General features: G+C 32.8%; 2 protein-coding genes across 4 annotated transcripts in view; both read right to left on the reverse strand.

Moving 5' to 3' along the window:
• Positions 1–1656, reverse strand: part of LOC119635334 (regulation of nuclear pre-mRNA domain-containing protein 2) — a 7688-nt gene extending 6032 nt beyond the window's left edge. For 2 of the 3 annotated variants that reach the window (XM_038030109.1, XM_038030111.1), the window contains exons 1-5: positions 1228–1656; positions 1030–1156; positions 508–961; positions 270–431; positions 99–204 (exon numbers count right to left, since the gene is read on the reverse strand). In XM_038030109.1, the coding sequence (XP_037886037.1) occupies positions 99–204; positions 270–431; positions 508–961; positions 1030–1156; positions 1228–1396 (1018 nt within the window). In that variant the 5' untranslated portion in view covers positions 1397–1656. The remainder of the gene's footprint in view (positions 1–98; positions 205–269; positions 432–507; positions 962–1029; positions 1157–1227) is intronic. The other variant, XM_038030110.1, reaches the window with a different exon arrangement.
• A 4614-nt stretch (positions 1657–6270) lies between these two features.
• On the reverse strand, positions 6271–8802 carry LOC119635542 (putative GPI-anchored protein pfl2). Its single transcript, XM_038030387.1, has 3 exons — positions 7824–8802; positions 6675–7713; positions 6271–6593 (listed from the first exon to the last, which is right to left on the reverse strand). Exons 1-3 carry the CDS (start codon positions 8692–8694, stop codon positions 6293–6295), a joined length of 2211 nt encoding a protein of 736 aa, XP_037886315.1. The 5' UTR covers positions 8695–8802; the 3' UTR covers positions 6271–6292.
• Between the last annotated feature and the right edge of the window lie 14181 nt (positions 8803–22983).

Here is a 22983-nt window from a genome sequence, read left to right on the forward strand (position 1 = left end):
AAGATTATTATGGTGTTTCTATGATTCAGTGAAAATAGAAATATAGTCGTTGGTGTACACGCTCTAAGGTATTACTAATTATATGATGTATAGCTTACTTGAAGACTTCAAGGAATTCTCTTTACGTTTAAAATCATTAACGTCGAAGGGCAAATTACCATCCAGGTAACTAGAATAACCGTTAAAGCTACTTTTTAAAAAATCCTAAAATTGTAAAACAAAACACAAATGAAATATGCAGAGGACAATATGGAAATTACATTCCTTACCATAGAGATCGGCGATTGTTCATCGGGTAATTGCAAATCGGTATCCGGCTCTGGTGACGGAGCATTCACGTCCGGCGATGGTATGGGGCTAGGTAGATTAGGACTTATCTCATCCAATTTCTTTTTGACCAACTTTATACGGCTACCAAAATTTTTGTAAGCCTTTTGAAAAAAAGTCGGTTGGTGGAAAATTGATTACTGTATAAACAATTGATAATAAAAGTTATTTAACACTTACACTAACAACAACTTTAACTTCACCACGTTGGTTGGCGTAGAATTTAATGGCCGTATCTAAATTGTTCAGGACGACCTTGCGACTCTTGATTTCAGCCTGTAAATTCTTATTAAACGCCTCAATATAAGTGATATAGCGTTCAATTTCCTTTTCAACATCGTCCGAATGACTTTTATCTTTCAATTGTTGCTTGATGATATTTATATCACAACTTGGCGTTTTTGGTAATTTCTTAAAACTTTTGTCGGTCATCTCGGAAAGTTCGACACATTCTCGTACACTGGCTACCAAATTACTATTCTGAAAATCGTCTGACTCAATGATCACATGTGATTTCTTAGGTGGCGATATATTCAGTAGACCACACAGATCACTTAAATACTCTTCAGTGTAGATTTCACGTTGCTCCCAAATATTGAAAATGCGTAATATTTTATTTTTAACTTTTTCATCCCTGCAAGGCAAAAAGAGTATATGAAGTTACTTTTAACTTTTTACCTAACATACCCAGGATAAGCTTACCGAACCATTGTAGTGGCCTTTTGTAAAGCAGTAGCCCAACTTTCTACGAACTCATAACGCTTGCGTTTGCTATACTGTATAACATCGTTGGCTAAGTAAAACAATATTAAACGATGTTCTACGCGCACTAAAATGCAAAATTTCATTTCTTTAATCGCTTTTCTTCAAAGAAAGAGGAATTTTTTATTTCTATTCTACCTCGTTTAAAGACGTTCAACCAGGCGGCTACGATTTTCTTGTGATGTCCACGTTGCTGCAAGCACCACGCCGACATTTGTTGTATTCCATCCTGCGTGTCCTTAAGTGCCTCCAATCGTGTTTCAAATAAATCCACATCGAACACTTCCGTCGCTCGGCTAGTGGCCATAATTACATTAAATAATTTCACTATTTAAAGTTCGTTCTTTTTTGATTCTACGACTTGAAAGAAAAAAAAAAACAAACACTCGCGTTAAAAAAAGATGTCAGGCATAGCGTTTTCAACGAGAATTAAAGTGTGCGTTGGAGGGCAACCATAAAAGTTAGACTTAATCTTTTATATTTCTGATTTTTACCGCGTATCCTTTAAGAATATAAAATTGTTAATATTTAAGACGTTTCCACTTGAACAAATTAATAAAATTTGTTAAAATTACGCGGGTTTTTACAATTTTTCACATTTGATTTTTCATTTTGTTTTTTCTTATTGTTTTCTTTTATTTTCGATTGTCTTTTTTGACAATCGCTATTTAGATGATGTATTGAGGGAAGTACGTAGTCTTGCCAGATCAAAAAGATTAACAACAGTTTCGTAATAGGGAAGAACAGAAAAATAATATTTATTCACGCTATGTTATGATTGTTATATTAATATATAGCGGTGATATTGTGCGATAAGTGAATTTAAATAAAAAATTTTCACAAACTCATCAAGAATATGAATCGATATCAACAACAAGCATCCATAGATAAAGCAAGGAATAAACAAAGGAGATGCCGGATTGTTTTTACGGGATTAGCAATGTAAAAATAGTTGCTTGTTGGATAATAAAAAAGGAATTTAATATTATTTCCTGCTAATTGGCCTCAATAGCTATATTTCTTTTATTCGTTACGAATAGGCTTTCAAATAGACCGAGCACAATAAAATAAAAGATAAAAAATAGTTTCATATTGTTTTGATTTATCCTTTGTTTTGCCGACGGCTTTGCATTTAACAGAGTTGGACTTTTGTTCAGTCTGCTAATTTGCTGAGCTGAATGGCGTTACCATTTAAGTTGTTAGTTGGGCATTTAACTATTCAACAGAGTTGCCATTTTTTGCCTTTTGCTATTTATTACAAGCAACTTTGTGCTTTGCCTTTTAATTTAAAAATTATGGCGCTCTTCGTTTAGGCTAACTTGTAAAATTAAAGAAATTTAGCTCCCGTATTTTCCAAAACATCTAGAGGAGAAAAAGAAAAGAGAAAAACGATTTTTAAAGAAAGACTAGTTAGCCAATTTTGACAATTTATCAATGTGGCATGAAAAATTGACGGGTTTGCATTTAAAAATTTGTGTTTTGCCGACGGCTTTGTGCTTTTTTTGGTGTGTTATTTAACAGAATTGAACCCCCTTTTGTCGGTTAAGTTGAGCTTTAACCATTTATTTATTATAAGCGACTCTGTGCTTTGCCTTTCAACAGGGAATTTAGCGAGGACTTTGTTTAAAAATTATCATGGTTTAATTCTAAGCTAACTTGTAAAATTATTATTATTATTGTTATTATTATAAATTTAGCCGGAGCATAAATTTTTTTCTCTTAAAGCGCTAGCAAAAAAAAAAACTCTACCGCACTTGAGATTTGAACCCACGACATTGAGTTGATAACTTGTAAAATTAAATAAGTTCGCGTATTTTCCAAAACACTTTATATACATCTAGAGATGATGATAGAAGAGGAGATGATGGAAGAGCAAAAGCGACCAAGTCAAGGAAAGAGAATCGGAAACAATCAGCAAACCATTAAAAAGAATAATAATTTCTTTTATATATATTTTTAAATGTATTAATAAAGCTATTATATAAATAAAGCTATTTATATTTAAATCTAAATTATATAAATTAATATACAGCAACAGGAAAGGCTTTTCAGAATCTTTTAGAATCTAACTTTTTTGAAGCGCTGCAAACATAGAGCGACGTCTGCTGAGAAGAAATTGTTTTTAGAGCTAGACATGTTGGCTTTCTCTTGGAGAAGCATTTACTGCCTGCAGTCCATTTATTTTATCTGTCGTTTCTTTAATAGTTTTAATGGAAGTTAGGAAGCATTACTTCCCTAACGGCTTTCAAGCTTAGAAACCAAAGGGAATTGGCAAACTTATCATTTGTCTTGTTTAACGATATGCTTGATGGAATTATTATTGCTTGCTTTGTATGTATGCAAGCAATCTATGGTTCGTTCAAGAACTTTCATTTAAAAAAAAACGTTAAGACATCTTTTTATATGAATAAGTTTTAAATCCATTTTTTACGCTAAGATGGCCAAAATCTTTGCTCGCCGGCTCAAATCTCAGTGCGGTTTAAACAGGCTTAGTTTTAGCTTAAATGACCGCTGAGTTACTTAAGGCATATCAACTACCGATTGGGCATACTTACTCAATGAGCTGCCTCCACTTTTTACCTCGTGTTGTTTTCGCACTTCTTTCTGACCATGAGTTTTCGCTTTAGCTTTTTCACTTACAGGCAAAGCGATAGTAGTCAGATTCGTTTGCGACTCTTGTCTCAGACTTCCTCCCTCTTCATGCTGGCGGGCTGTCCGCTTTTTATATCCACACAAGTCTTTTTGTTTGTTGAAAGGATTGGACAAAACTCTTCCTCCCGCTGCTCAAGGTGTATTATCTTTAATTTTGATTTCATGGAAAGCGTATATCAACGATTACGTGCACTGCCTCGTGCACTACATGTTCCCCCTGGAGTACATGCTCGTTCACTGGTTGGAGGTGGACTTCATGACGCCGTTTTCTTAACCTCCGCTCTGCTGCCTCGACGGAGGTTGATGGCCCCACGTCGCAGCTGCTGCAATCTATCAACAAGCTGAGAGTTAAGAGTAGAGCCTACTAATAAAATGTCCATGGCTTCCTACGATTAAAAAATAGGTATAATGAATTATATATTCTAATAATTACAAGCTTTTACACCTCTAAACATATTTATATACACTGTTATCTTATTAGTATTTTTACCGCCTTAAAACGAGACTAGAAATCCTACACATACGTGTACTCTGTTTCCTTAGCAACATTTTACTAATTGATGAAATGTTACCAAAAGAAGTTTTTTTTTGGTGGTAAAGTTTCTGACCATCCTCAAATAACTTCGTTCGCTTTCATATTCGTCATAAAACAAAATAAAGAAAATAAAAAAGATTGTAAATGGAGAGCCTTCTTTTTCAATTGGGAATACAATATTGTAAGATTTCTAATGCAGTGATCCGGCATTTCATACCTCCTTCTCTCCATAGTCGTCTTTCCTCGTCTCCTTACGTATTGATTACGGTCTTACGTGCTTTTCTAAAATTTCAATTTGAAACTTCTTTTCACATGATCCCCATTAGATGATATAAATGAATACAATTTAGTACACACCTACATAAGCGCACAAAATTGAAAAAAACCTGGACAGTTTTAATTTAATTAATACTTTCTTTATTATTATTGTTGTTGTTCTTGATTTTTGTTTTCTGATCATTTGATTTATTCAAAACTATAGAAATATAGTTTCTTTTTATATATACAATTGTTGAGTTTTACTTACACATACATCGACATATATAGTAGTGGGAGAGGTGACCAAGCCGTATAGCAAAAGTCGTTTACTTTTAGTTTGAAAATTTTCTTAATTTGGAATTAAAAAAATGTGAATATCAAAAGAGATTGTCATCAGTCAATTTTAACATGTTTTCTCTTTGCGCTTGTGTTTGTCAACGTTATATACGTTACGTAATTAAAATAATAAAACATAATTGAAATGATGGCCCCAAAGAGACCGAGAGATACACTATACACTTTATAATTGTTCAAGTTTAAAATTAAAATTTAAAAATAATACATGACATGTTTTGGATTAAAGGATATGTATGTGTATAGGAAAACATTAATACAAGAGAATTGTATTATATTGGATCGTGTATGTTAATAAATATTTAATGAAAAATGAATGAAATGAATATGCGGTAACAAAAACAAATGTAAATATTTTTTATTTTATTTACAATTCATATAAGATAATAGTTTATAAGCAAAAAAGGATATGTAAAAATAAATTAGAAAAAAAAGAACATAAACGATCTTACGATTAAAACGAAACAGACAAAGTTCTAAATAAATACAATTGTGAGAAAAAAAAAAAACAAAAAAAAAAAAAAAAATTGAAAATTGAAAATAAATAAATGCATTCTTATATAAATAAATACTTTTAAATAAGGAAAAGTCCGAATATAATAACTTGTTTTTATTAATCAACAATAACTAAAAATTTGTATTATAAATAAATTAAATAATAAAGTCTTCAGCAATGTTTTCATAAGTATGCCAATAATATATGCACATACATATAACAAATGGATAGATTTATATGTAGTTCTGTACGTTAGTTTAATTAATATTTATTTTCTATTAGCGTATCTAGCGTTAACATCCATAATATTTTGATAATACACAATTTAGAATTCATTTTGAATTCGTTTGTTTGATTTTGGTGTTTGTGTTTTTTTCATTTTTTTTTTTTTTACTAATTTTAATTCACTGGAGATTGTCTGTCTGTATGTATATCAGCTAATAATAAATAAATTTATAATCTATTCGTGTTTAAAAACTATTGGATGCTCTCGGAGAAGCGTTCGAATCATTATCTAGGGCCGTGTCAGCACTCGGAGGAGGATGATAGCAATTCAAATTATTTGACATACGCGTTAACATATTAAACATACGTTGCGGTAAATTAGTTAAATGTTCACGCAAGGCTTTATGCGTGCTATTAACAATTGAATTATTTTCCAAATTTTGATTTCGATTTCGATTTCGATTTCGATTTCGATTACCATACAATGTCGAGTGCTGTACGTAAGTTAAAACAGCGCTAGCTTGATGTAAATCGCTCAATTCATCCAAATCGGAAAGCTTATCCTCCGATAAAGTTGATGGCCTCGCCAATACACCCGTTGTTGCTCGTGCATTTTCCATGATCGCATGATACTGATGATATTTGAAACGCGATCGGCCAGTGCCTGGCGTTTGAAGTGGACACTAGGCACAGGCCGCATAGAAAGGCTCATCAAATGGTTTAACTCTTAGTTTTTGCTTGTAATGATATTCTTTGAGATACGATTTAAGACGTGCCGGCAACTCTAATTCATTTATACCATCATACGTTGTATGCGAGACAATTGTGGCACGACATAGTTGTTGTAACGAGAAACATGTTCGGCGATGTAACGGTATAGTAAGCATAGGTTCAAAAAACATAACACATGCCGGATCTTTGTAATGTTCCAAGAGGCCTGTAACAGTGGCAGCTGTAAACACACCAGGATCATGGCAATCAAAACTGTAAATAACAATAACAATAGGTTACATATATATATATATATATATATATATATATGAAAAATACGATGATGCTCAATACCTGAACCGATGACCACTTTGCTCTATGCGAGCGTGCAGCGAACGTCCATATTTCCGAAAGGTGACCGAAAATAAAAATTCTTCCTGAGCTGAATCACGTAAAAGAAATGTACCTTCCGGTTTGCCCTCTAGTAAACGTTCGGCTTCGTATCTATCCATTTTACCCCAATAAAAACTGGAATTTGTTATGCGCACCAAATCTGGTACCAAATAATGACAAAAATCCACTTGAGAATGCACTATCGGGCCGTTAGATGTTGACATAGTTACATTTGCATTCCGCAATGAAACTAAAGCTGCCGTCGTTTCGGTAGAATTCATGGAAGGGCTTGCAGTATTTTCATTTGCATTAACAATTGCAGCTCTCGTTAACGTATTTGTCGTGTCTTGTGTTGCAGTAGCCGTGGTCGCGTTCACAATCGCACACTGTACCACGACAAATTGCGGTGTTGAAATCGGTATAAAAACATCACCGCCATTGCCAGTGCCGGTGCTGCTGGGGGACCATATTGATAATTGATTGGTTGCCGTTTTATTGATGCCACCACTACTAGCATTGCTATTTGCAGTGGCAGGGGGCTCAGCTTGCATTGGTAGTTGTGATATTGAAGCAACAACTGTTGATGGCGTTATGGAATGATTCGTATTAGTCGCCGTTGTGGTCGTCAACAACGCACATGATGTGCTTGTTGTGCTATTTTTAGTATTGCTGCTGCTGCTGCTGCTGCTGCTGCTGTGTGGGGAACTATTATTATTATTGCTAATGCTATTCGTATTGCTTTTGGTGTTGATGATAGTGCATTTGGAATGGTTTTGTTGTGCTTGTTGTTGCAGATTCTCTTTACGTTTTTGTTCCTGTGTGTGCCGTGTTTGTTTTGATGATTTATTAGTTGTTCGTGATGAAGTGGGATCCAAAATGCGCCTGAATGCATCACGACAACTACATTTACGACATCTACGCTTTGTCAATGCTTCTGTTGCTGTTTTTGTGGATGCTAACAACGCATTATTTGTATTGCATGTTGCTTCGCTACCGACTTCTACAAAATATAAATAATTTCCATTGAGAAGCAAATTCTTCAAGAAAATAATTTCCAAAAAAAAAAAAAAAATATATATATATATATATTTTTTTCAAATTTTAACTTACCTTCACTGTTCACTGTATGGGGAGATCCTTCTCCATAATATCCCATTGTATTCCCTTTTAACAAATTATCATTAAAATTGATGTTATTCAAATGAGCTAACCATTCAGCTGAACATGATTCATTTGCTATTAAAGTATCTCCATTAGCGCCGCATGTTGTTAATGTGTAATTGTTATTTGAACTAGCTGGTATGGTGGCATGGGTCAGCGTATGACTCGTTGAATTGCCAGTGCTTTTTGCAGTAGTCAGTGCGGTCACTGACTGAGGCGAGGAATTACGATTAAAAGTAACATTTAATATTTGAGCACTCGTCGCCGTTGCAGCTGTGGCCGTTTCCAAATTATTGCAATTGGCATCAGTTACCAGTGTTTCTAATGATGATACACTTGTACCTTGTGGTACTGATAAACAGGTTGTTGTTGTTGTTGTTGTCGTTGTTGTTGGTTGATCGTTTCCGTTCTCCATTTTGGCCAATTGAATTTTAATGATTATCTGACGACTACACGATAAATTATTAATCGATGTTAAGCTGCCGCTGTTGCTTGATTGCTGTAGAATATCCGTCGTTGTTGCTCTTCCCGTTAAAGAATTATAACTGGCTGTAACTTGTTGCCGCTGGTTTTGTACACCCGTTGGACTGTCTTGTATTTGTAAATTTATTGTAGGCCCTATTAAATGATTACCGTTATGCGCCGGTATTGGTATTCTACTCGTGTGCGTTATTTGATGTTGCGGTTGTAATGTTTCCGTTAATATATTAGGTATTGCACTGCTTGAGGGTGTTAACGTTGTAGCTATATGATTTGCTTTTGTTGTTGATGTTGTTGTAGCAGCGGCATTAGCAGCAGTCTTACTAAAGCGGTGCCCCATCGGAAGTTAACTTATTGCAATGTGGGACACGTTTGTTTTTCGTTTTCTTTTTCTTCCTCTCTATCTTCTATTTTACAATTTGTATTTATTTATGGATATGTAGACTTTTTTTTCTGTTCTTCATTTGCTGCACGTTTTTTCTGAAAATAAAAAAATTGATTCGTTTTTGTAAGCACCTTTTTTTTTATATATATATATATATATATTTGTACATTTATAATGATTTAAAAGTGACTTTCGTTAAACGTAAATTCATTACATGAATTAGGTATTTCAGCATAATTTGCTTGCAGTCACTCTTACTGGACGAAATCAACGATGCGAGCAGATTGAACACATTTCATATCCAATGATCTTTCATTTATATATATATATTAAGCATTACAATTGCTCTTAAAGTAACTCATAAGTCAATTTTTTTTTTTTTTTTTTTTTTTTTTTTTTGGGTTTGTTGAGTAGAGATGAATAAGTCAATTTAAATCATTTCATTTAGTAAAATCAAAGCTGCGCCGACGGCGGCAACACTCGCAGCGATTGTGCGATTCTATTCCCTACTCTCAAAAGCTAAAGCGATTAAAGCGAGCAATTAAGGCAAATAATCGTTCAGAGTTGGTCAAATAGAGAAGGCAGCAGGACAAGCCCAAAATAGCTTAGTTGTAAAGTTCTGAGCAGACTTTGTCAGCTTTCTGCAAGCGAACTGTAATGATTCCTTGGGTCAGGCTAGAGCCTGCAAAAGTTTCACAGACATGACGGTATAGCAAAGTGACAAAAGATTATGAAATAAAATGTTAGGTATTCGCGGTTTGCAAATCGGCCATGCCTGCCCAATAGTACAGTGTATCAAAAGTTAATTTTCTGTTATCAAAACCTGTATAATGTTGCACGTTTGTCCTTTCGCCCGGCTGGCTAGTATTTGCGATGAACCTTCTGTCTTTGAAAAAATGAAAATATTGCTAACGAATTTTCAAAAGAACTTGAACATGTCCCTATAACGTCCACAAGTCTATGCAACAAAAATCGAGAATACTTTTTCTATTCGTGTTTTTGGGTCACTATTCATAAACTGTAACCGATACATGATATAAATTTTCATATTTATTCCAAAAAAAGGGAAAAAATCAGCCACGCCCATCCAATATTATATATTGTGAAAATTCAGTTTTTTCCTATTCTTTAGTTCTTTTAGGATAGCGGTAGTGGGTATAGAAGAGTCAGTCCGGACCGAATATGATTTCCCTACTTCTCAGCGATTGTAAGTGTTTTCGTTTTGTACTCATTGGCAGGCTTCGTCTATTGCACGTGTTTCTAATTCGAATTAAATAAGCTTGGAGAGCACCAACATCACAGAGACGCATGGATATGGCAGTTATCGTTCTTTGCGTATCCAAATCTTATATACACACAATATGACTTCGATCTGTAAAGTATCTCTAAAGGACAGTTCTGGAGGTTGAAAGCGCTGCGATTAAATTATATAACAAAATATACATATATATATATGTACGTATAAAAGATATAAAAAAAAATGTACACATCTATCTGTATTCCAGGAATTAAATATATATATATATAACGAACGTGTTTCAGCGTCGATTGAATTGCGTCGGTGCATAAATTTGAACGGAAAGTAAAATGAAAACAACAGCAACAAAAGGCCATTAACAACTTTAAAGAACGTAAACAAGCAACTGCGGCATAAATGATTCCTAGAAATATAATTGAACATTATTTTATTTTCTTCTTTCCAACAACAGACAATAAATTAATTTCGTGAAAATCATAATAGAAAAATGTTTATTTGGCATTTACGCTTATTATTAAATTCAAAGAAAATTGTAATAATTTCCTCTCTTTATGCATTTTTAAGAACCTTCATGTTCATCAACACGGCTATTATTATTATTATTCGTAATCCTTAAGCATTCTTAACGAGAATATCCATAAAATATTTCGTAGATTTTGGTTTCAAAAATTCATAGAGTCGAGTGAAGAAAATTTTAAAAGTAATTTTGGAAAAAAATTAAAATTTCATCAAAAATTTTGATGCAAACCGAGAAAAAAAAAAAAAAAAAAACTATTATTATACTCTACATCACTTAACGGTACAGTACATATTAAGTTTACACGGCTGTATACAAAAGGTCGTGAGTTATCCCTGTCCCTGTCCTACCTTTTATTACAGCGATAGTGTATTATTTACAAAACAAGTAAGAATGCTGTAGTCGGGACTATTACGTACCCTACACTATTTCGCTTAATTAATAATAGATAAAAAGTTATACATTAGTTTTATGAAAGCCTTCATATTGTAGGGTGCTCAAATGTTAATATGGTCTAAATTTAGCAAATTTAATTTATTCCTCAAAGGTGTTATTTTATTCCAGCTGGTTCGAGTAACTGTACATGCGGCGCGGTCTAAAACCTATATCTATTTCATACAAATTACCTATGGGTGATTTGCTTAGGACAAATTCTTACCACAAAATATTAAAAGTTAGATTGTTATGGCTTATACGGCCTTATTTTACATTGAAACCTTTATATTGGTTTGGGATTGAAAAAATGGACTGGCTTTTGATTGAATTAAGTTTGTACTTCAAATTATTATTACTATTTTCATCAAAATTATTGAAATTTAGATCTTTTTACCAAATAAAGAGTCAGGTAGTAAGGGGTTCGAAAAATTGGCCCATCCTATCGAAAGTTTTCAACCTAATTTAAATTGCTAAGCGATTTTTATCGCGAAATTATTAAAATTTCGTTAGTTTTCCTTATGGCGACATTATATTATGTATATTATATTTTATATTATATGGGTAGCGGTCAAAACAATTGTCCGATACAAATAATTTTCAATAGCGTTCGTTCTTGAGTCAAACCATGCCAGTGTACCAATTGATCACAAAGCACCTGAGCAGACATTAGATGGACAGGCGGACAGACAAGCATAATAAAATATGGGTCTGTTTGAAGCCTTTCTGGGTTTTAGAACCGTCCGCGCAACCTTAATATTTCCCTGTACTCCAAGTGTCCAAGTGACGTGTACGCAAATTAATAAAACATGAATTCTCTGGCAGCTTCGTATTCGCACTGAACCTTTTCCCCTTTGCGTAGTGAATCATCATCATCATCATCATCATGGATTTTAAGAAGAAGAAGCAGAAAACATTTTAGATTTCATTACTTATAGAGAAACGATTGAAAAAAAGTAAAGTGAACGTTCTACCTAACTGTGTGGTGAAGTGAATGAAAAATCCACATATATATGCAAACCTGTTAAAGCAAAGTTTCGCATATATTCTGTATTTCAAAAATATATAATAATTAAGGTAATATTAGGTGTGCTCCTATTTTCGTTGTAAGGTAGTAAAAATTATACCTTTTTTGCATCTAGAGACTTCCTTTTTATGAAAGTCAATGTACGGCGTGGAGTCCAAAGAATAGACCTAAGCGGTCTGGATTTAGTGCGGTAAATATATATATATATATACGAGATATAATAAATTTTCACTACAAAATACTACAAGTTAAGCGCTTTACTAAAAAATTGGTTTCCATAAGACTGTTCGCTTGTGAAGAAGTTCAAAGCGTTGTCCATTCCATGCAAAGCTATGCTAAAATTCTCCTCTTCAGTAATTTCAAAATTTTTAGTTATCGAGATATGTTGCAAATTTCTTCTTCATATAACAACTTTCTCACATGAATACGGATAGCGAGTGTAAAAACGCTACGACTCAATGCCTTTGTAAAAATGGGTCCGCTCTTTCACCAAAACGCCCGTTGTGACAAATGTTATCACAATATGTCAAAAACTGCAACTTAGATGTAGCTTGAGGGCAAATATATATTTGAGCAATGCACGAAGAGAAAAACTTCAATCGTATTGGAATAGTTTTGGTAAAATTGCAGAACCGAATTTATTTCAAAATTGCAAACATCCGCACGATGTTAATATACGCACATAGAATAGGTAGTGATATCCAGTATGATAATATTTCGTAGCTTGGCCAACGTTATTAAAATTCCGCGAAATGTGCATAGAGCAGAATCTAGTTAAATTAGTCAGTCAACTGTTCAATACAATATACAGTGAAGGAGAAATATTTCGTACGAAATATCCGGCGACTGCACTGTTTGCGCTCTCTGTGGAGATTCGCAGAAATCTGCTCCGACTCAACTGCAATAGGCGGCAGCTATGCGTACTTTCATATACAAAGGACACATTGTGGTAAGAACTTGTTTTGAGTCACATATTTTCTTTACATTTCTCTTTCATATTATTCGCTTTACCTTTTATTCATATATATATATATATGTATACAAAGAATTTTGGTTTAGTTTCTTTTACTTTTTCGTTTTCGTTTTTTTTTTTTTCATTTTACTTTTCCATAGAATCGAAATTTGTTTGCAGTACACATGAAAGCTGTGCCATGTGCTTCTTTTCAGTGTGAGGGTCCTGTCCTTTACCCGGTTTTTGCAGAGAATTATTAATAAGGGTTTTCTGTTGCTTTTCTTATATACATATAAATACATATATATATATATATATATATATTCTTGTTTAAAATTGTATTTCAATCTGCGTACGTTCGTTGTTTCATTGCTTATGAAATTCCTACTAAAGTGTCGAAAAGAGTGTTTGTTCAAAATGTATAATTTGCAATTTTAATTCCAAGAAAATAATTTTAGCTTTTTTTTTTTTTTATCTTTAAACGCAAACAATTTGTCTGTATATTGTATAAATGAATATACATACATATATACGTGCGTGGCTAAGCTAAGTTATTGCGTTGTGTACATTTGTCTAAAAAAAAAAAAAAATTATGAATTTTTTCGGTTTAGTTTGTATTTTTAAGTTGAAAACTAACTTTAAGATTATTTTTCGGAGAAATTCTATTTAAGTCACGGCTGAAGTTGTTAAAAGTAATTGTGTGCATTTCTGAGTATTTCTCTACGTATTTACTCACATATAATAAAAGTTTACTAATACTAGTGGCCTCATAATATGAAAGTTATATGTGTAAAAAGATATTGCTGTTATTAAATTTTTGGCTTGAGTTTAAAATAAAGGTGTTGTATATATATATATATATATATATATATATCTTTTTATATACATTGTTTCGACGTTAGATATTTACTCAGTTCTTCGCTCCTTTTGTTAAACAAAAGCATGCGTTAGAGACCACATACAAAGTGTAAGTTTTTTTCAATTTAATTAGAATTCTTCATGAATTTACCAATTTACTTTTTCCCTCTAGCAGTAATTGAATAAGTGCTAACAGAAATGAAAATCTTCTGAGAGTGGGAAAGGGAAACAAAGAATATATCATATATATAATGAGTTTGTTAACAGTATTTAAAGTTTTTGTTTTTAATTTAATTACAATGAGTAAAAGAACGCAGGTCAACATTACATATCCTAAATGGCTTTGTTCATGCAACGACTTTTCAAATAACGTCTTATATTGAAAGTGGTCGAAAATGTCCTTGGGCCGAAACAAATCGGTGTACAAAATTTGATAAGAATATCTCGAAAATTTCGACATTAGTTTGAAGACAAAATAGCGGACAGAGGGACAGACAAGCTTAGATTGATTCAGGTTTTGGCGATTTGATATATTAAAAGGTAGGCCTATCTTCTTCTGGGTGTTGCACACTCCCCCATGAACTTAGCATACTATTAAAAATAAAATACAGGTCAATATATTTAAAATTTCAACTTGAGCGGAGGCTTCACGTTTCAAAACTTTACATAGGAGGTACTTGATGTACTAGCAACAGTTAGCTTGGCCAGTTTCTCTATTACATTTAATCAATAAGACGGTGATATCTGTGCTGTTGGAAAAACCTTGCAGTGCTAGTGGGTCGATCGATTCCGCATTGTTATCGAGAAGGGTGTAAGTTTGCTTTAGCTATGAGCGCTTCCACATCACGTTATGCGCTATTCTTTTCAGTCATAGGGTCGCGACCACAGATTCTATTTAAATGGATCAACATGTGGTTCACGAAAATTTTTCTAGAATGCTGCGTTCCAAAGTTCAGACTTCTTTTACAAACATATGTAACCAAGAATAGGGAGAAGGATTGTCTCCGATGACCGCGGAACTTAATTTTTCTAGACATTAGGATATAGCAAAAATGTTTTTTGAATCGACCGGAAAGAAAATTGTTAATGGCAAATTAAATGCCATGTTATATAATGCAATGAATTATTCAGTTCAGAATAAGACAACTGGAATTTTCAGTTTGGTGAGCACACCGCAAACGGCAAAGTATTAAAGATATGTAGTAAGGATTGCAGAGGTAGTAGCAGACAGTGACATCTATGTGGATCCGTGTGAAAATTTGGAGTCACTTAATGCTTATCATTTCATGGGTCGCTTGAGATCAGAAGTGAATTGAATTGTTTCGCAGTTGTTTTTGTTTTCTTAGATTGTGAAATGAAAACTTCGTTAATAAATCTGAAATTTGATGCCACATTTAGACTCATCAAAATACTGCGGATCGGTTTACGTATCTCGTCATCGATTTATCGTGTATTGTGTAACCGACACGATCATCTTTTGGCTTCATCATGATACTCAATAGCTTTCGTATCGGATTAGATTTTTCATTCATTGCGTTTACAATGAAATATTTGTGATATCGTCGGTGCAATGAAAAGGGGGGAACGTAAGCAAACGTAAACAAACTAAACGTAAAATTTGGGAAAAAAAATTATGGGAAAAATTAAAATCTTTCAAATAAAAACCTCCCGCAAGCATTAAGAAACTCAAGTAAAAAAACTATGGTAGACTGCGGCCCACCACCCTACATGCCCTACACCGCTCTATAGTAATTCATATAAGAACTTTTCTAAATAAGGCGTTACGTGGGAAGTGATCGAAAAATATAGTCCTATCCAAACAAGTCATTTTCAACAGTGTTCGTTCTTGGATCAAAAATTGCGGCCACATAATAAAACAAAATGGACAGTCGGATAGACAAGCTAAAAAAGTAGTTCTGAATCGTTGGGTATAATAAAAGATGAGTTTATCTCAAGTCCTTCTGCGTCTCTGTTACAAGTTAATGTATCCTTGCACTACAAATGGGTGTAGATTATAAAAGCATAAACTGATGCAAACAAATATATATTGTATGGGAAGGTTTAGAAAAATTTGAAGTTCACTTATCGAAAGCAACGGATGCCATCATTAATTACTAGAGTAGTTTTTAAGTGGTTTCTGGTAATTTTATATTTCCACTTCTTATTTTTCCCCGAAAATTTTCTCTTTAATAATCGTATGCATTTATCGTTTTTCATCATTTTATTATATCAAGTATGAAAAAAGTATGAAAGACTACATTTACTTACATTTTCGAATTTCTGAGAATAAGTAATCTTTCTATGTTCATTAATTTGAATATGAAGCTCGGTACGGTATTTTACGTTCGAGGAAAAATATGAAAATATTTTCCATTTGATATCGATATCGATATCGAGCATAATTCAGTTGCTATCGGATATTGTCGACATATTATTCATTGAATGTTGCTCGATAGGAAAAACTATAAGCCCAAATTTGAAATCTGCTATCGAGACCAAAGCTCGATAACGAGACGAGAGTTACGTTCAAAAATTAGTCAATGATTTGTCAGAAAGCAAGCAATAAAGTTTTAGATTATTTTTTTTCAGTTTTCATTTTTTATTATAATAATGTCAAAGGTTTGCTTAGGGCTTTCAACTTTGACATATAGAGTAAAGAGTATTTAGTATTTAATCTCTCTAAAAAAAATAACCGGTTTTTAGAAAAAACCAAAATATATTCGCACTCTTACTTACATACACATACACATACATTAATAATTGAAAATAACCGAATCAATCGATCTCCATAATTAGATTCAATATTTCTTAATGCGTGCCTAATTTATAGTTTATTTATTCATACACCGTAGATTATGCATATGCAAGTTAATCTTAATACTGATAACTCGTGTGATCGTTTCAATACAAGTTAATACTGGATACAGTAATGGATACAATAAGTTTCGATTGAAATTGAATCGAAACTCGCTTTTTCTTCGGTTTGTATTTAAATTTGATTTTTCAAATTCAATTAACATATGCTTAAGAAAATGTTACATTTACTTAATTCATATAATTTTTCTTATGAGTAAGAAAATTTTTCTTACTGAAACTTTTGAAAGCGACAAGAAAAAAGAAGAAAATTCTAAACCACCGTGATGATAATCGCGCAACATTTTCCTTTCACAATTAAAACAAAAAAAATGTCTTATTAATATTCACTTATAGCTTTTAATTGTTTTATGCAAATTTAATGAGCACTTAATAAAACACTACAATGCAGACTGCACTTCATCATCATTGGCACAAACGTGAATTTAGCTACATATCTATCTATGTACACACGTATACATATTGATATATTTCGCATATAAGACACTCGACCACTCACTCACTCACTCACTCACTCACTCGCTCACTCACTCACTGGTTCATTCGGTGAGAAAGATTTCAATAAAACTGATAACCACCAAAGACGTATGATTGATTTACTGTATGTGCATGTATGTATACATGTATGTGTGTGTGTATGTTCGTGCGTGTGTATGCAAACAAGCGTAGACTACAAAGTTTTCGTACGAGTTTAAGCGGAAGTTTACATTATATAAAATGACACAACACATAATTTATGTTATAAAAAGAAAACGTTAAGAAAAAAAAAAAAAAAAGAAAAGCAACTCAAAGCACATTTTTGGCATATAACTCGCCATTTAAGGTACGTTCGATAAACTTGTTGATACGTACGTAATAATAACAACAACAACAACCAGGTTAATTATTTGGTTGTCTGTACGGTTGGTTGGTTGGTTGCTTGGTTGCTTGCAACTAATAACAAGAGTTGGACGGAATATACACACCTTGATATAAATTACGTCTTCTTGTTTTTGCTTGTATATATGTTATATATTTCTTTTTTATGAATGAAATCGAATGTTTTTTTGTTTTTTGTCTTTTTTTTTTCTTATTTGAATTTTCTTTTATTTATTTTTTTTAAGAAATAATTTCATTCGATATTTCTGCGATATACTTATGCACCATTTAAAGAATTCTTCACAATACGTAATGTTTATATATATATATACGTGAATATGTATGTATGTATGTATGTATGCATACATATGCCATTCACTGTTCGCGGCGCTACGGAATGTTTATTGCATGGCGAGTGAAATATAACTGAATGAAATTTTTAAAGCACATCAATAATGTTAACATATTTCAGCTGGATGAACGTTATAAAAGCGAATGCAATCAGTTGTAGCATACACATGCACACACAAATATGAAAACTTATATATATATATATATATATATATACACACCTAAAACAACGAAGCTATAGTTATACAGACATATATACGTACCATCCTCTTCCTCTCCTTCCTCTAAACGAACTTGAGTTTCATTTTACGCTTTTTATGGCAATTTCATTGTGATAAACAAGTACTGTTATATGATATATTCATTGATTAACTTTGATTTTTATATAAATATTTATATATATACATGTCTATCTATCTATCTATCTACGTGTGTATATAGCTTATAATACGATGCTTGTTTATGACTGTAGAGAAGAAGGTTAGTGAGAAAAAAGCGCAAAGGAAAAACAAAAATTCAATTAAAAATACATATATACTGATATATATATATGTGTATAAAGAGTTAGAGTGTGAAGGAGGGAGAGAGAAAGATAGGGTGGCAATTCACGATTATCCCAGAATTTTTAGCGGGAGTTGAATATAGTATTAGATTAGTGGATATGAAATAAAAGAAGTCAAGACGAATTTTGAATACTCTTCACGATCAATGTTTGATTTAGTTGTAAGCTAGGAAGAGATACATAAACATCAGTTTAAAATGTTAAATACTCTACTTCGTATTTGTATTTAGGACGTTATCGGCTGCGATAAGTCATGAACGAATAAACTTTATTTCAGTTCTTGCTTGGTGAGAGGAAACCACGACACACGACACACGAGAGTGGGATTAAATATTATTATTATTATTAATTTCGCCGGAGAAATGAATTCTAAGACTAAGCTCTTAAAAGTACTAGCATGTAAGGCTAACGGCTTTTATTAAAAACCTTACCGCACTTGAGATTCGAACCCACGACCAGCGACTTGCTAGTCGAGATTCCTCGCCTTCGGCTACTCAGGCGGATTTGGGATTAAATAAAAGATATCTTATCGATGTACCTTAAAAAGATTTTTACGCGGAAGTATACCTTAATTTAAAAGCATTTTCGCAGTGTCGGACGCGATTATTACGTCGATGAGGTATCTAATAAAACCAATAAAATAAATATACTCTTCTGGTGAAGTTTATATATATATTAAATATGTAAATATGAAATTGCAATTTGCCCATAAATGGCCTTAACACCACGTATAGAGCGCGTACATGTTGCAAGTTGTACTTTTTTTAATATAGCTTGGACATCTGGCAACAATATGAAGCTGTAATATCAACATAAATCGTCATGTGAACTTATTTTTTTTAACAAAGAAAATAAGGAGTTCTGTCTCCCAACAAAGAGCATTCGCGGATATGATTTCCTTTTTGCCCAAAAAACCTATCTTGGGCATGCCGGACGTCAGAACACGTTAATCCGGCTCGACAATTCACATCAACTGCTGTGATGCCATTTTCTTTTTCAAAAGTGATTAGAAAATTTTTTCAAATAACTCAATAAATGCAAAAGAGATACGCAATTAACTTATGCCAAAGCTTTGATTAATTTTTTGTAAATAAATTCGAAGAAATGAACCATCATTTTTGGGCCGAAAGTGAATATTACCCTTTAAGGGGTAATAACGCAAACGAAAAGTGTTCAAAAAATATTTTTTGTTAGCTTCTTAAATACTTCGGACCTTCTAGAACAGGTGCAAAAAAATGCAATATTCCTTCTTAAAATTTTAGGCTTGAATCAAATAAATTCGTGCTAGATAGTTGCAGGTGAATGTCTTATCTGATGGTTTCTAACTTCTCTCTACTAACTTCACAAATGGGTTCAGAAAGCATCTATGATTCTATAAAATTATTCTTTTACCTTTTACCAAAGATTTTGCGGAAAATATGCCTTTTTTAGGCAGTTCTCCCTCAAGGAGATTCTGTACTTTTTGAACGGCCTCGCATAAACTACAAATGCACATAAGGGACTCCATCAAATGTATATGTATATATTTCATAAGTTTCCGTTTCGTAATTCGATTAGTTCATCAATCTTCTCCTATTGCGTACATTAAGCCTAATCGTACCACGACTTTCTATTGAGAATCATAGTCAAGTGGGACAGACTCTCTATCGTTTATGAGAATCTTAGAAATAATTAAAATGTTATTGCTAAGTTTGTGCGCATGTGTGCAGCACATAGAAAGGCTTGAGATAAGTTTGTCTGCCCTTCGCATGTATTCTTGGTTTTAACCAACAGGTCGCAAATACTTGAGATATTTAGATGAAATTTGGTAAATAACTGTAGGTTGGGATAATTGTGGGCCATGCCACCACACTATACTGTTTCACTTCTATTTTATTGTTAATTTTTAATCAAAGTAAAAGACCGAAGAAGGTATCAAAGTTTAAATGCGGCTCAAAGACGCATCTTGGTTCGATTAGATTTAAAATGGAACAAATACAAATACATTTACGCAAATACATACACGCGTTTAATTTGAATGTGAATTGAAAGAAAAACTTTCGAAAGCAAATTTTGTGAAATTTCAATAAATTAAAATTCATAACAAATAGCGCTCTAAACTTTTATGCAAATTTTTAGTTCGCATTTATGCGAAAATTCTGTAAGAAATTGCCCTCACACTCAACTACCTACGCAAACAATAAAAAAGAAAATTTGCAATTTTAATATGAATAAAACAGATAATATGGAATGTTGTTTTACTCTGCTCAAGGTGGACCGACGTTGATTATAAACTAGAATTATGATTATTAGGTTAACTACCTTTTGGAATTTCTTAATAACTGATAAGATGAGAAATAGACAAATAGAATAGCTAGAACTTAGTATGCTTTGAATGTTCGGATGGTCGCTACAAAAGTAACCGTAATAGTAACGCGGCACGTGTTACCAACCGTCGGCTTTATTATTAGATTATTAAATATGATAAGATTTAATGTTTTTATTTACAAAACGATTCGCTTCACATGTGAACAAATGCTACATCCGTATCGTATCTATCCGTAGATAGATACGGGGATCTTATCTGCTAAGCATATAAGCGCCAATAACAACTCTCTCTGTTTTAGCATTTCTACGTGTACTTGGCTTTGTTCTGCATACATAAGTACATTGGTTGTGGCCAGTTTTTGAAAATGAAGCAAACATACAAATATACAAAGAACTAACCGCTATGAGTCATACATTTTTAATGCATGCTTCTGCCTGAGACTATACTAAGAATAACTTAACTGCAGAGGGAACTTTCAACAAATATTTGTATAGACATGAGCGTTCAAAAAGTGTGAGAATGATTTATTTTCACATTTTTTCACTTACACTCATAGGCATTAGGCATTAGAAAAGTTATGTTCATTTTAGATAAAATGTCTTACGAGTTTTGGAAAATGGGCATTGAATAATTAATTTTTGTAGATATTTGCAGACATGTAAAGATTTCTGTTTTAATATTTTAATTTCAATAGCATATATGTATGCTATTCGATGACATCAACTCAGAACTCATAAGTTTTGAGCGATTGTGTGTGTGAGTAATTTATATAATATATATATATGTATATCAGTAAATCGCTTGGAACTTTTCATAACTTTTTCTTAGTATTTTAAGTTTTAATAATGACTTATTGTTTATAAGAATATTTCAAAATCTTCTTTTCTACCTGTTGCGTTTTTTAGCAGTAGGCACCCAACCAATTAATGGGTTGTATTATATTTATGTTGTGTGCAAACACAACCATTGTTTTCTGTGGCAATAATTTTCTACACATACAAATAGCATGCATGCGCGCACATATGTACATACAAAAATAAATTTCATCATAACTCTATAGATGACTATGATGCTTTCCTCCCATCGGTCTTTCTTCTTTTTCCTTCTATATACACTGCTAAACAAATATAATACGATATCATTAATACTAAAAAAAAAAAAAAAAAAAAAAAAAAATAAAAGAGAGGGAACTTATATTTAGCTTGAAATGTACGTCATAAAAAAAATGAAAAACTAGTCCAGGAAATATGAACGACCCTGCTTATATAAATCTACACACGCCAGTATATAAATAATCACACAATAGCGAAAAGAATACAAAATTCTGTGAAAAACTGTCCTTAATAAACGACGGTTGTAGTACTAAGGTGAGCCATATAATCAGCTTATTTTTACTGTAATTTGCGTTGAGCCAACTATAATAAGCTTCGGCATTCTATTCAGTTTTTCTTTGTAGACTATCTATCTCTGTTAGCGAGTTGACATAATTATATCAGTGCTAAAATTTTTACTAATGCTTAGATCGAGCAGGATTAACTCTTTATTATATTGTACAAATTTATTAGGTGTACAAAGAAATTTTTGGCTGCAAAGTTTACAAAGCACTGCTTAGGGTCTTTTGCCTCTTATCGGATAGCTGACGGATTCTATTGCATTAATAACTTCATAATTTCGAGGCGAAATTATCATTGACCTATTTTCGCACATGTTACAATGTTGTTAGCTGTGTTGATCTGCTAAATATGGATGTAACGATCTGAGCCAGTGCTTGTAAGAAAAAGACAAGTTCAGAAAGCAATTCCGCAATCAGAAAAAGTTCCCAGTCCTAGTTTAAGATCATCTTCTGGGTTGATTTCGCTGCAGACGGATGGACGTATATTAACACTCATCGAACATTCATGAACATTTTCACCTTGTGATTTCTTGGAATAATATCGATTTAATTGATTTCATATTTGTGTGATACAAGTTCAATTCTTAGTTCAATTTTTAATCTATATGTGTACAGGCAAAGCGATGGCTCTGGCACAGGTGCGATCAGAGGAAAACAACAAACAGAGAGACGCCTGGCAAGAGTTAATTATTTTAGAGTTGCCATCAACTTTGTCTTTACTTCACCGGGTTACCATCTTGCAATATATTACACATGCCAAGCCAACTTGAAATATTTTCCCAGCATAAGTTGCATGTTTTCGAGTTTAATACAAAATAAAATTCAATAGCGTAAGAGATATTAACACATTGATG

This window comes from Glossina fuscipes, unplaced genomic scaffold (genome assembly GCF_014805625.2).
Source record: "Glossina fuscipes isolate IAEA_lab_2018 unplaced genomic scaffold, Yale_Gfus_2 26, whole genome shotgun sequence".
Taxonomy (NCBI): domain Eukaryota; kingdom Metazoa; phylum Arthropoda; class Insecta; order Diptera; family Glossinidae; genus Glossina; species Glossina fuscipes.

Bases quoted from the DNA above. Each gene is read 5' to 3' on its own strand.
- LOC119635542 (XM_038030387.1), bottom strand. From the start codon at position 8,694: ATGGGGCACCGCTTTAGTAAGACTGCTGCTAATGCCGCTGCTACAACA. The intron at 7,714-7,823 runs GTAAGTTAAAAT...TATATTTTGTAG, and splicing joins CCATACAGTGAACAGTGAAG to AAGTCGGTAGCGAAGCAACA. The intron at 6,594-6,674 runs GTATTGAGCATC...TGTTATTTACAG, and splicing joins CAAAGTGGTCATCGGTTCAG to TTTTGATTGCCATGATCCTG.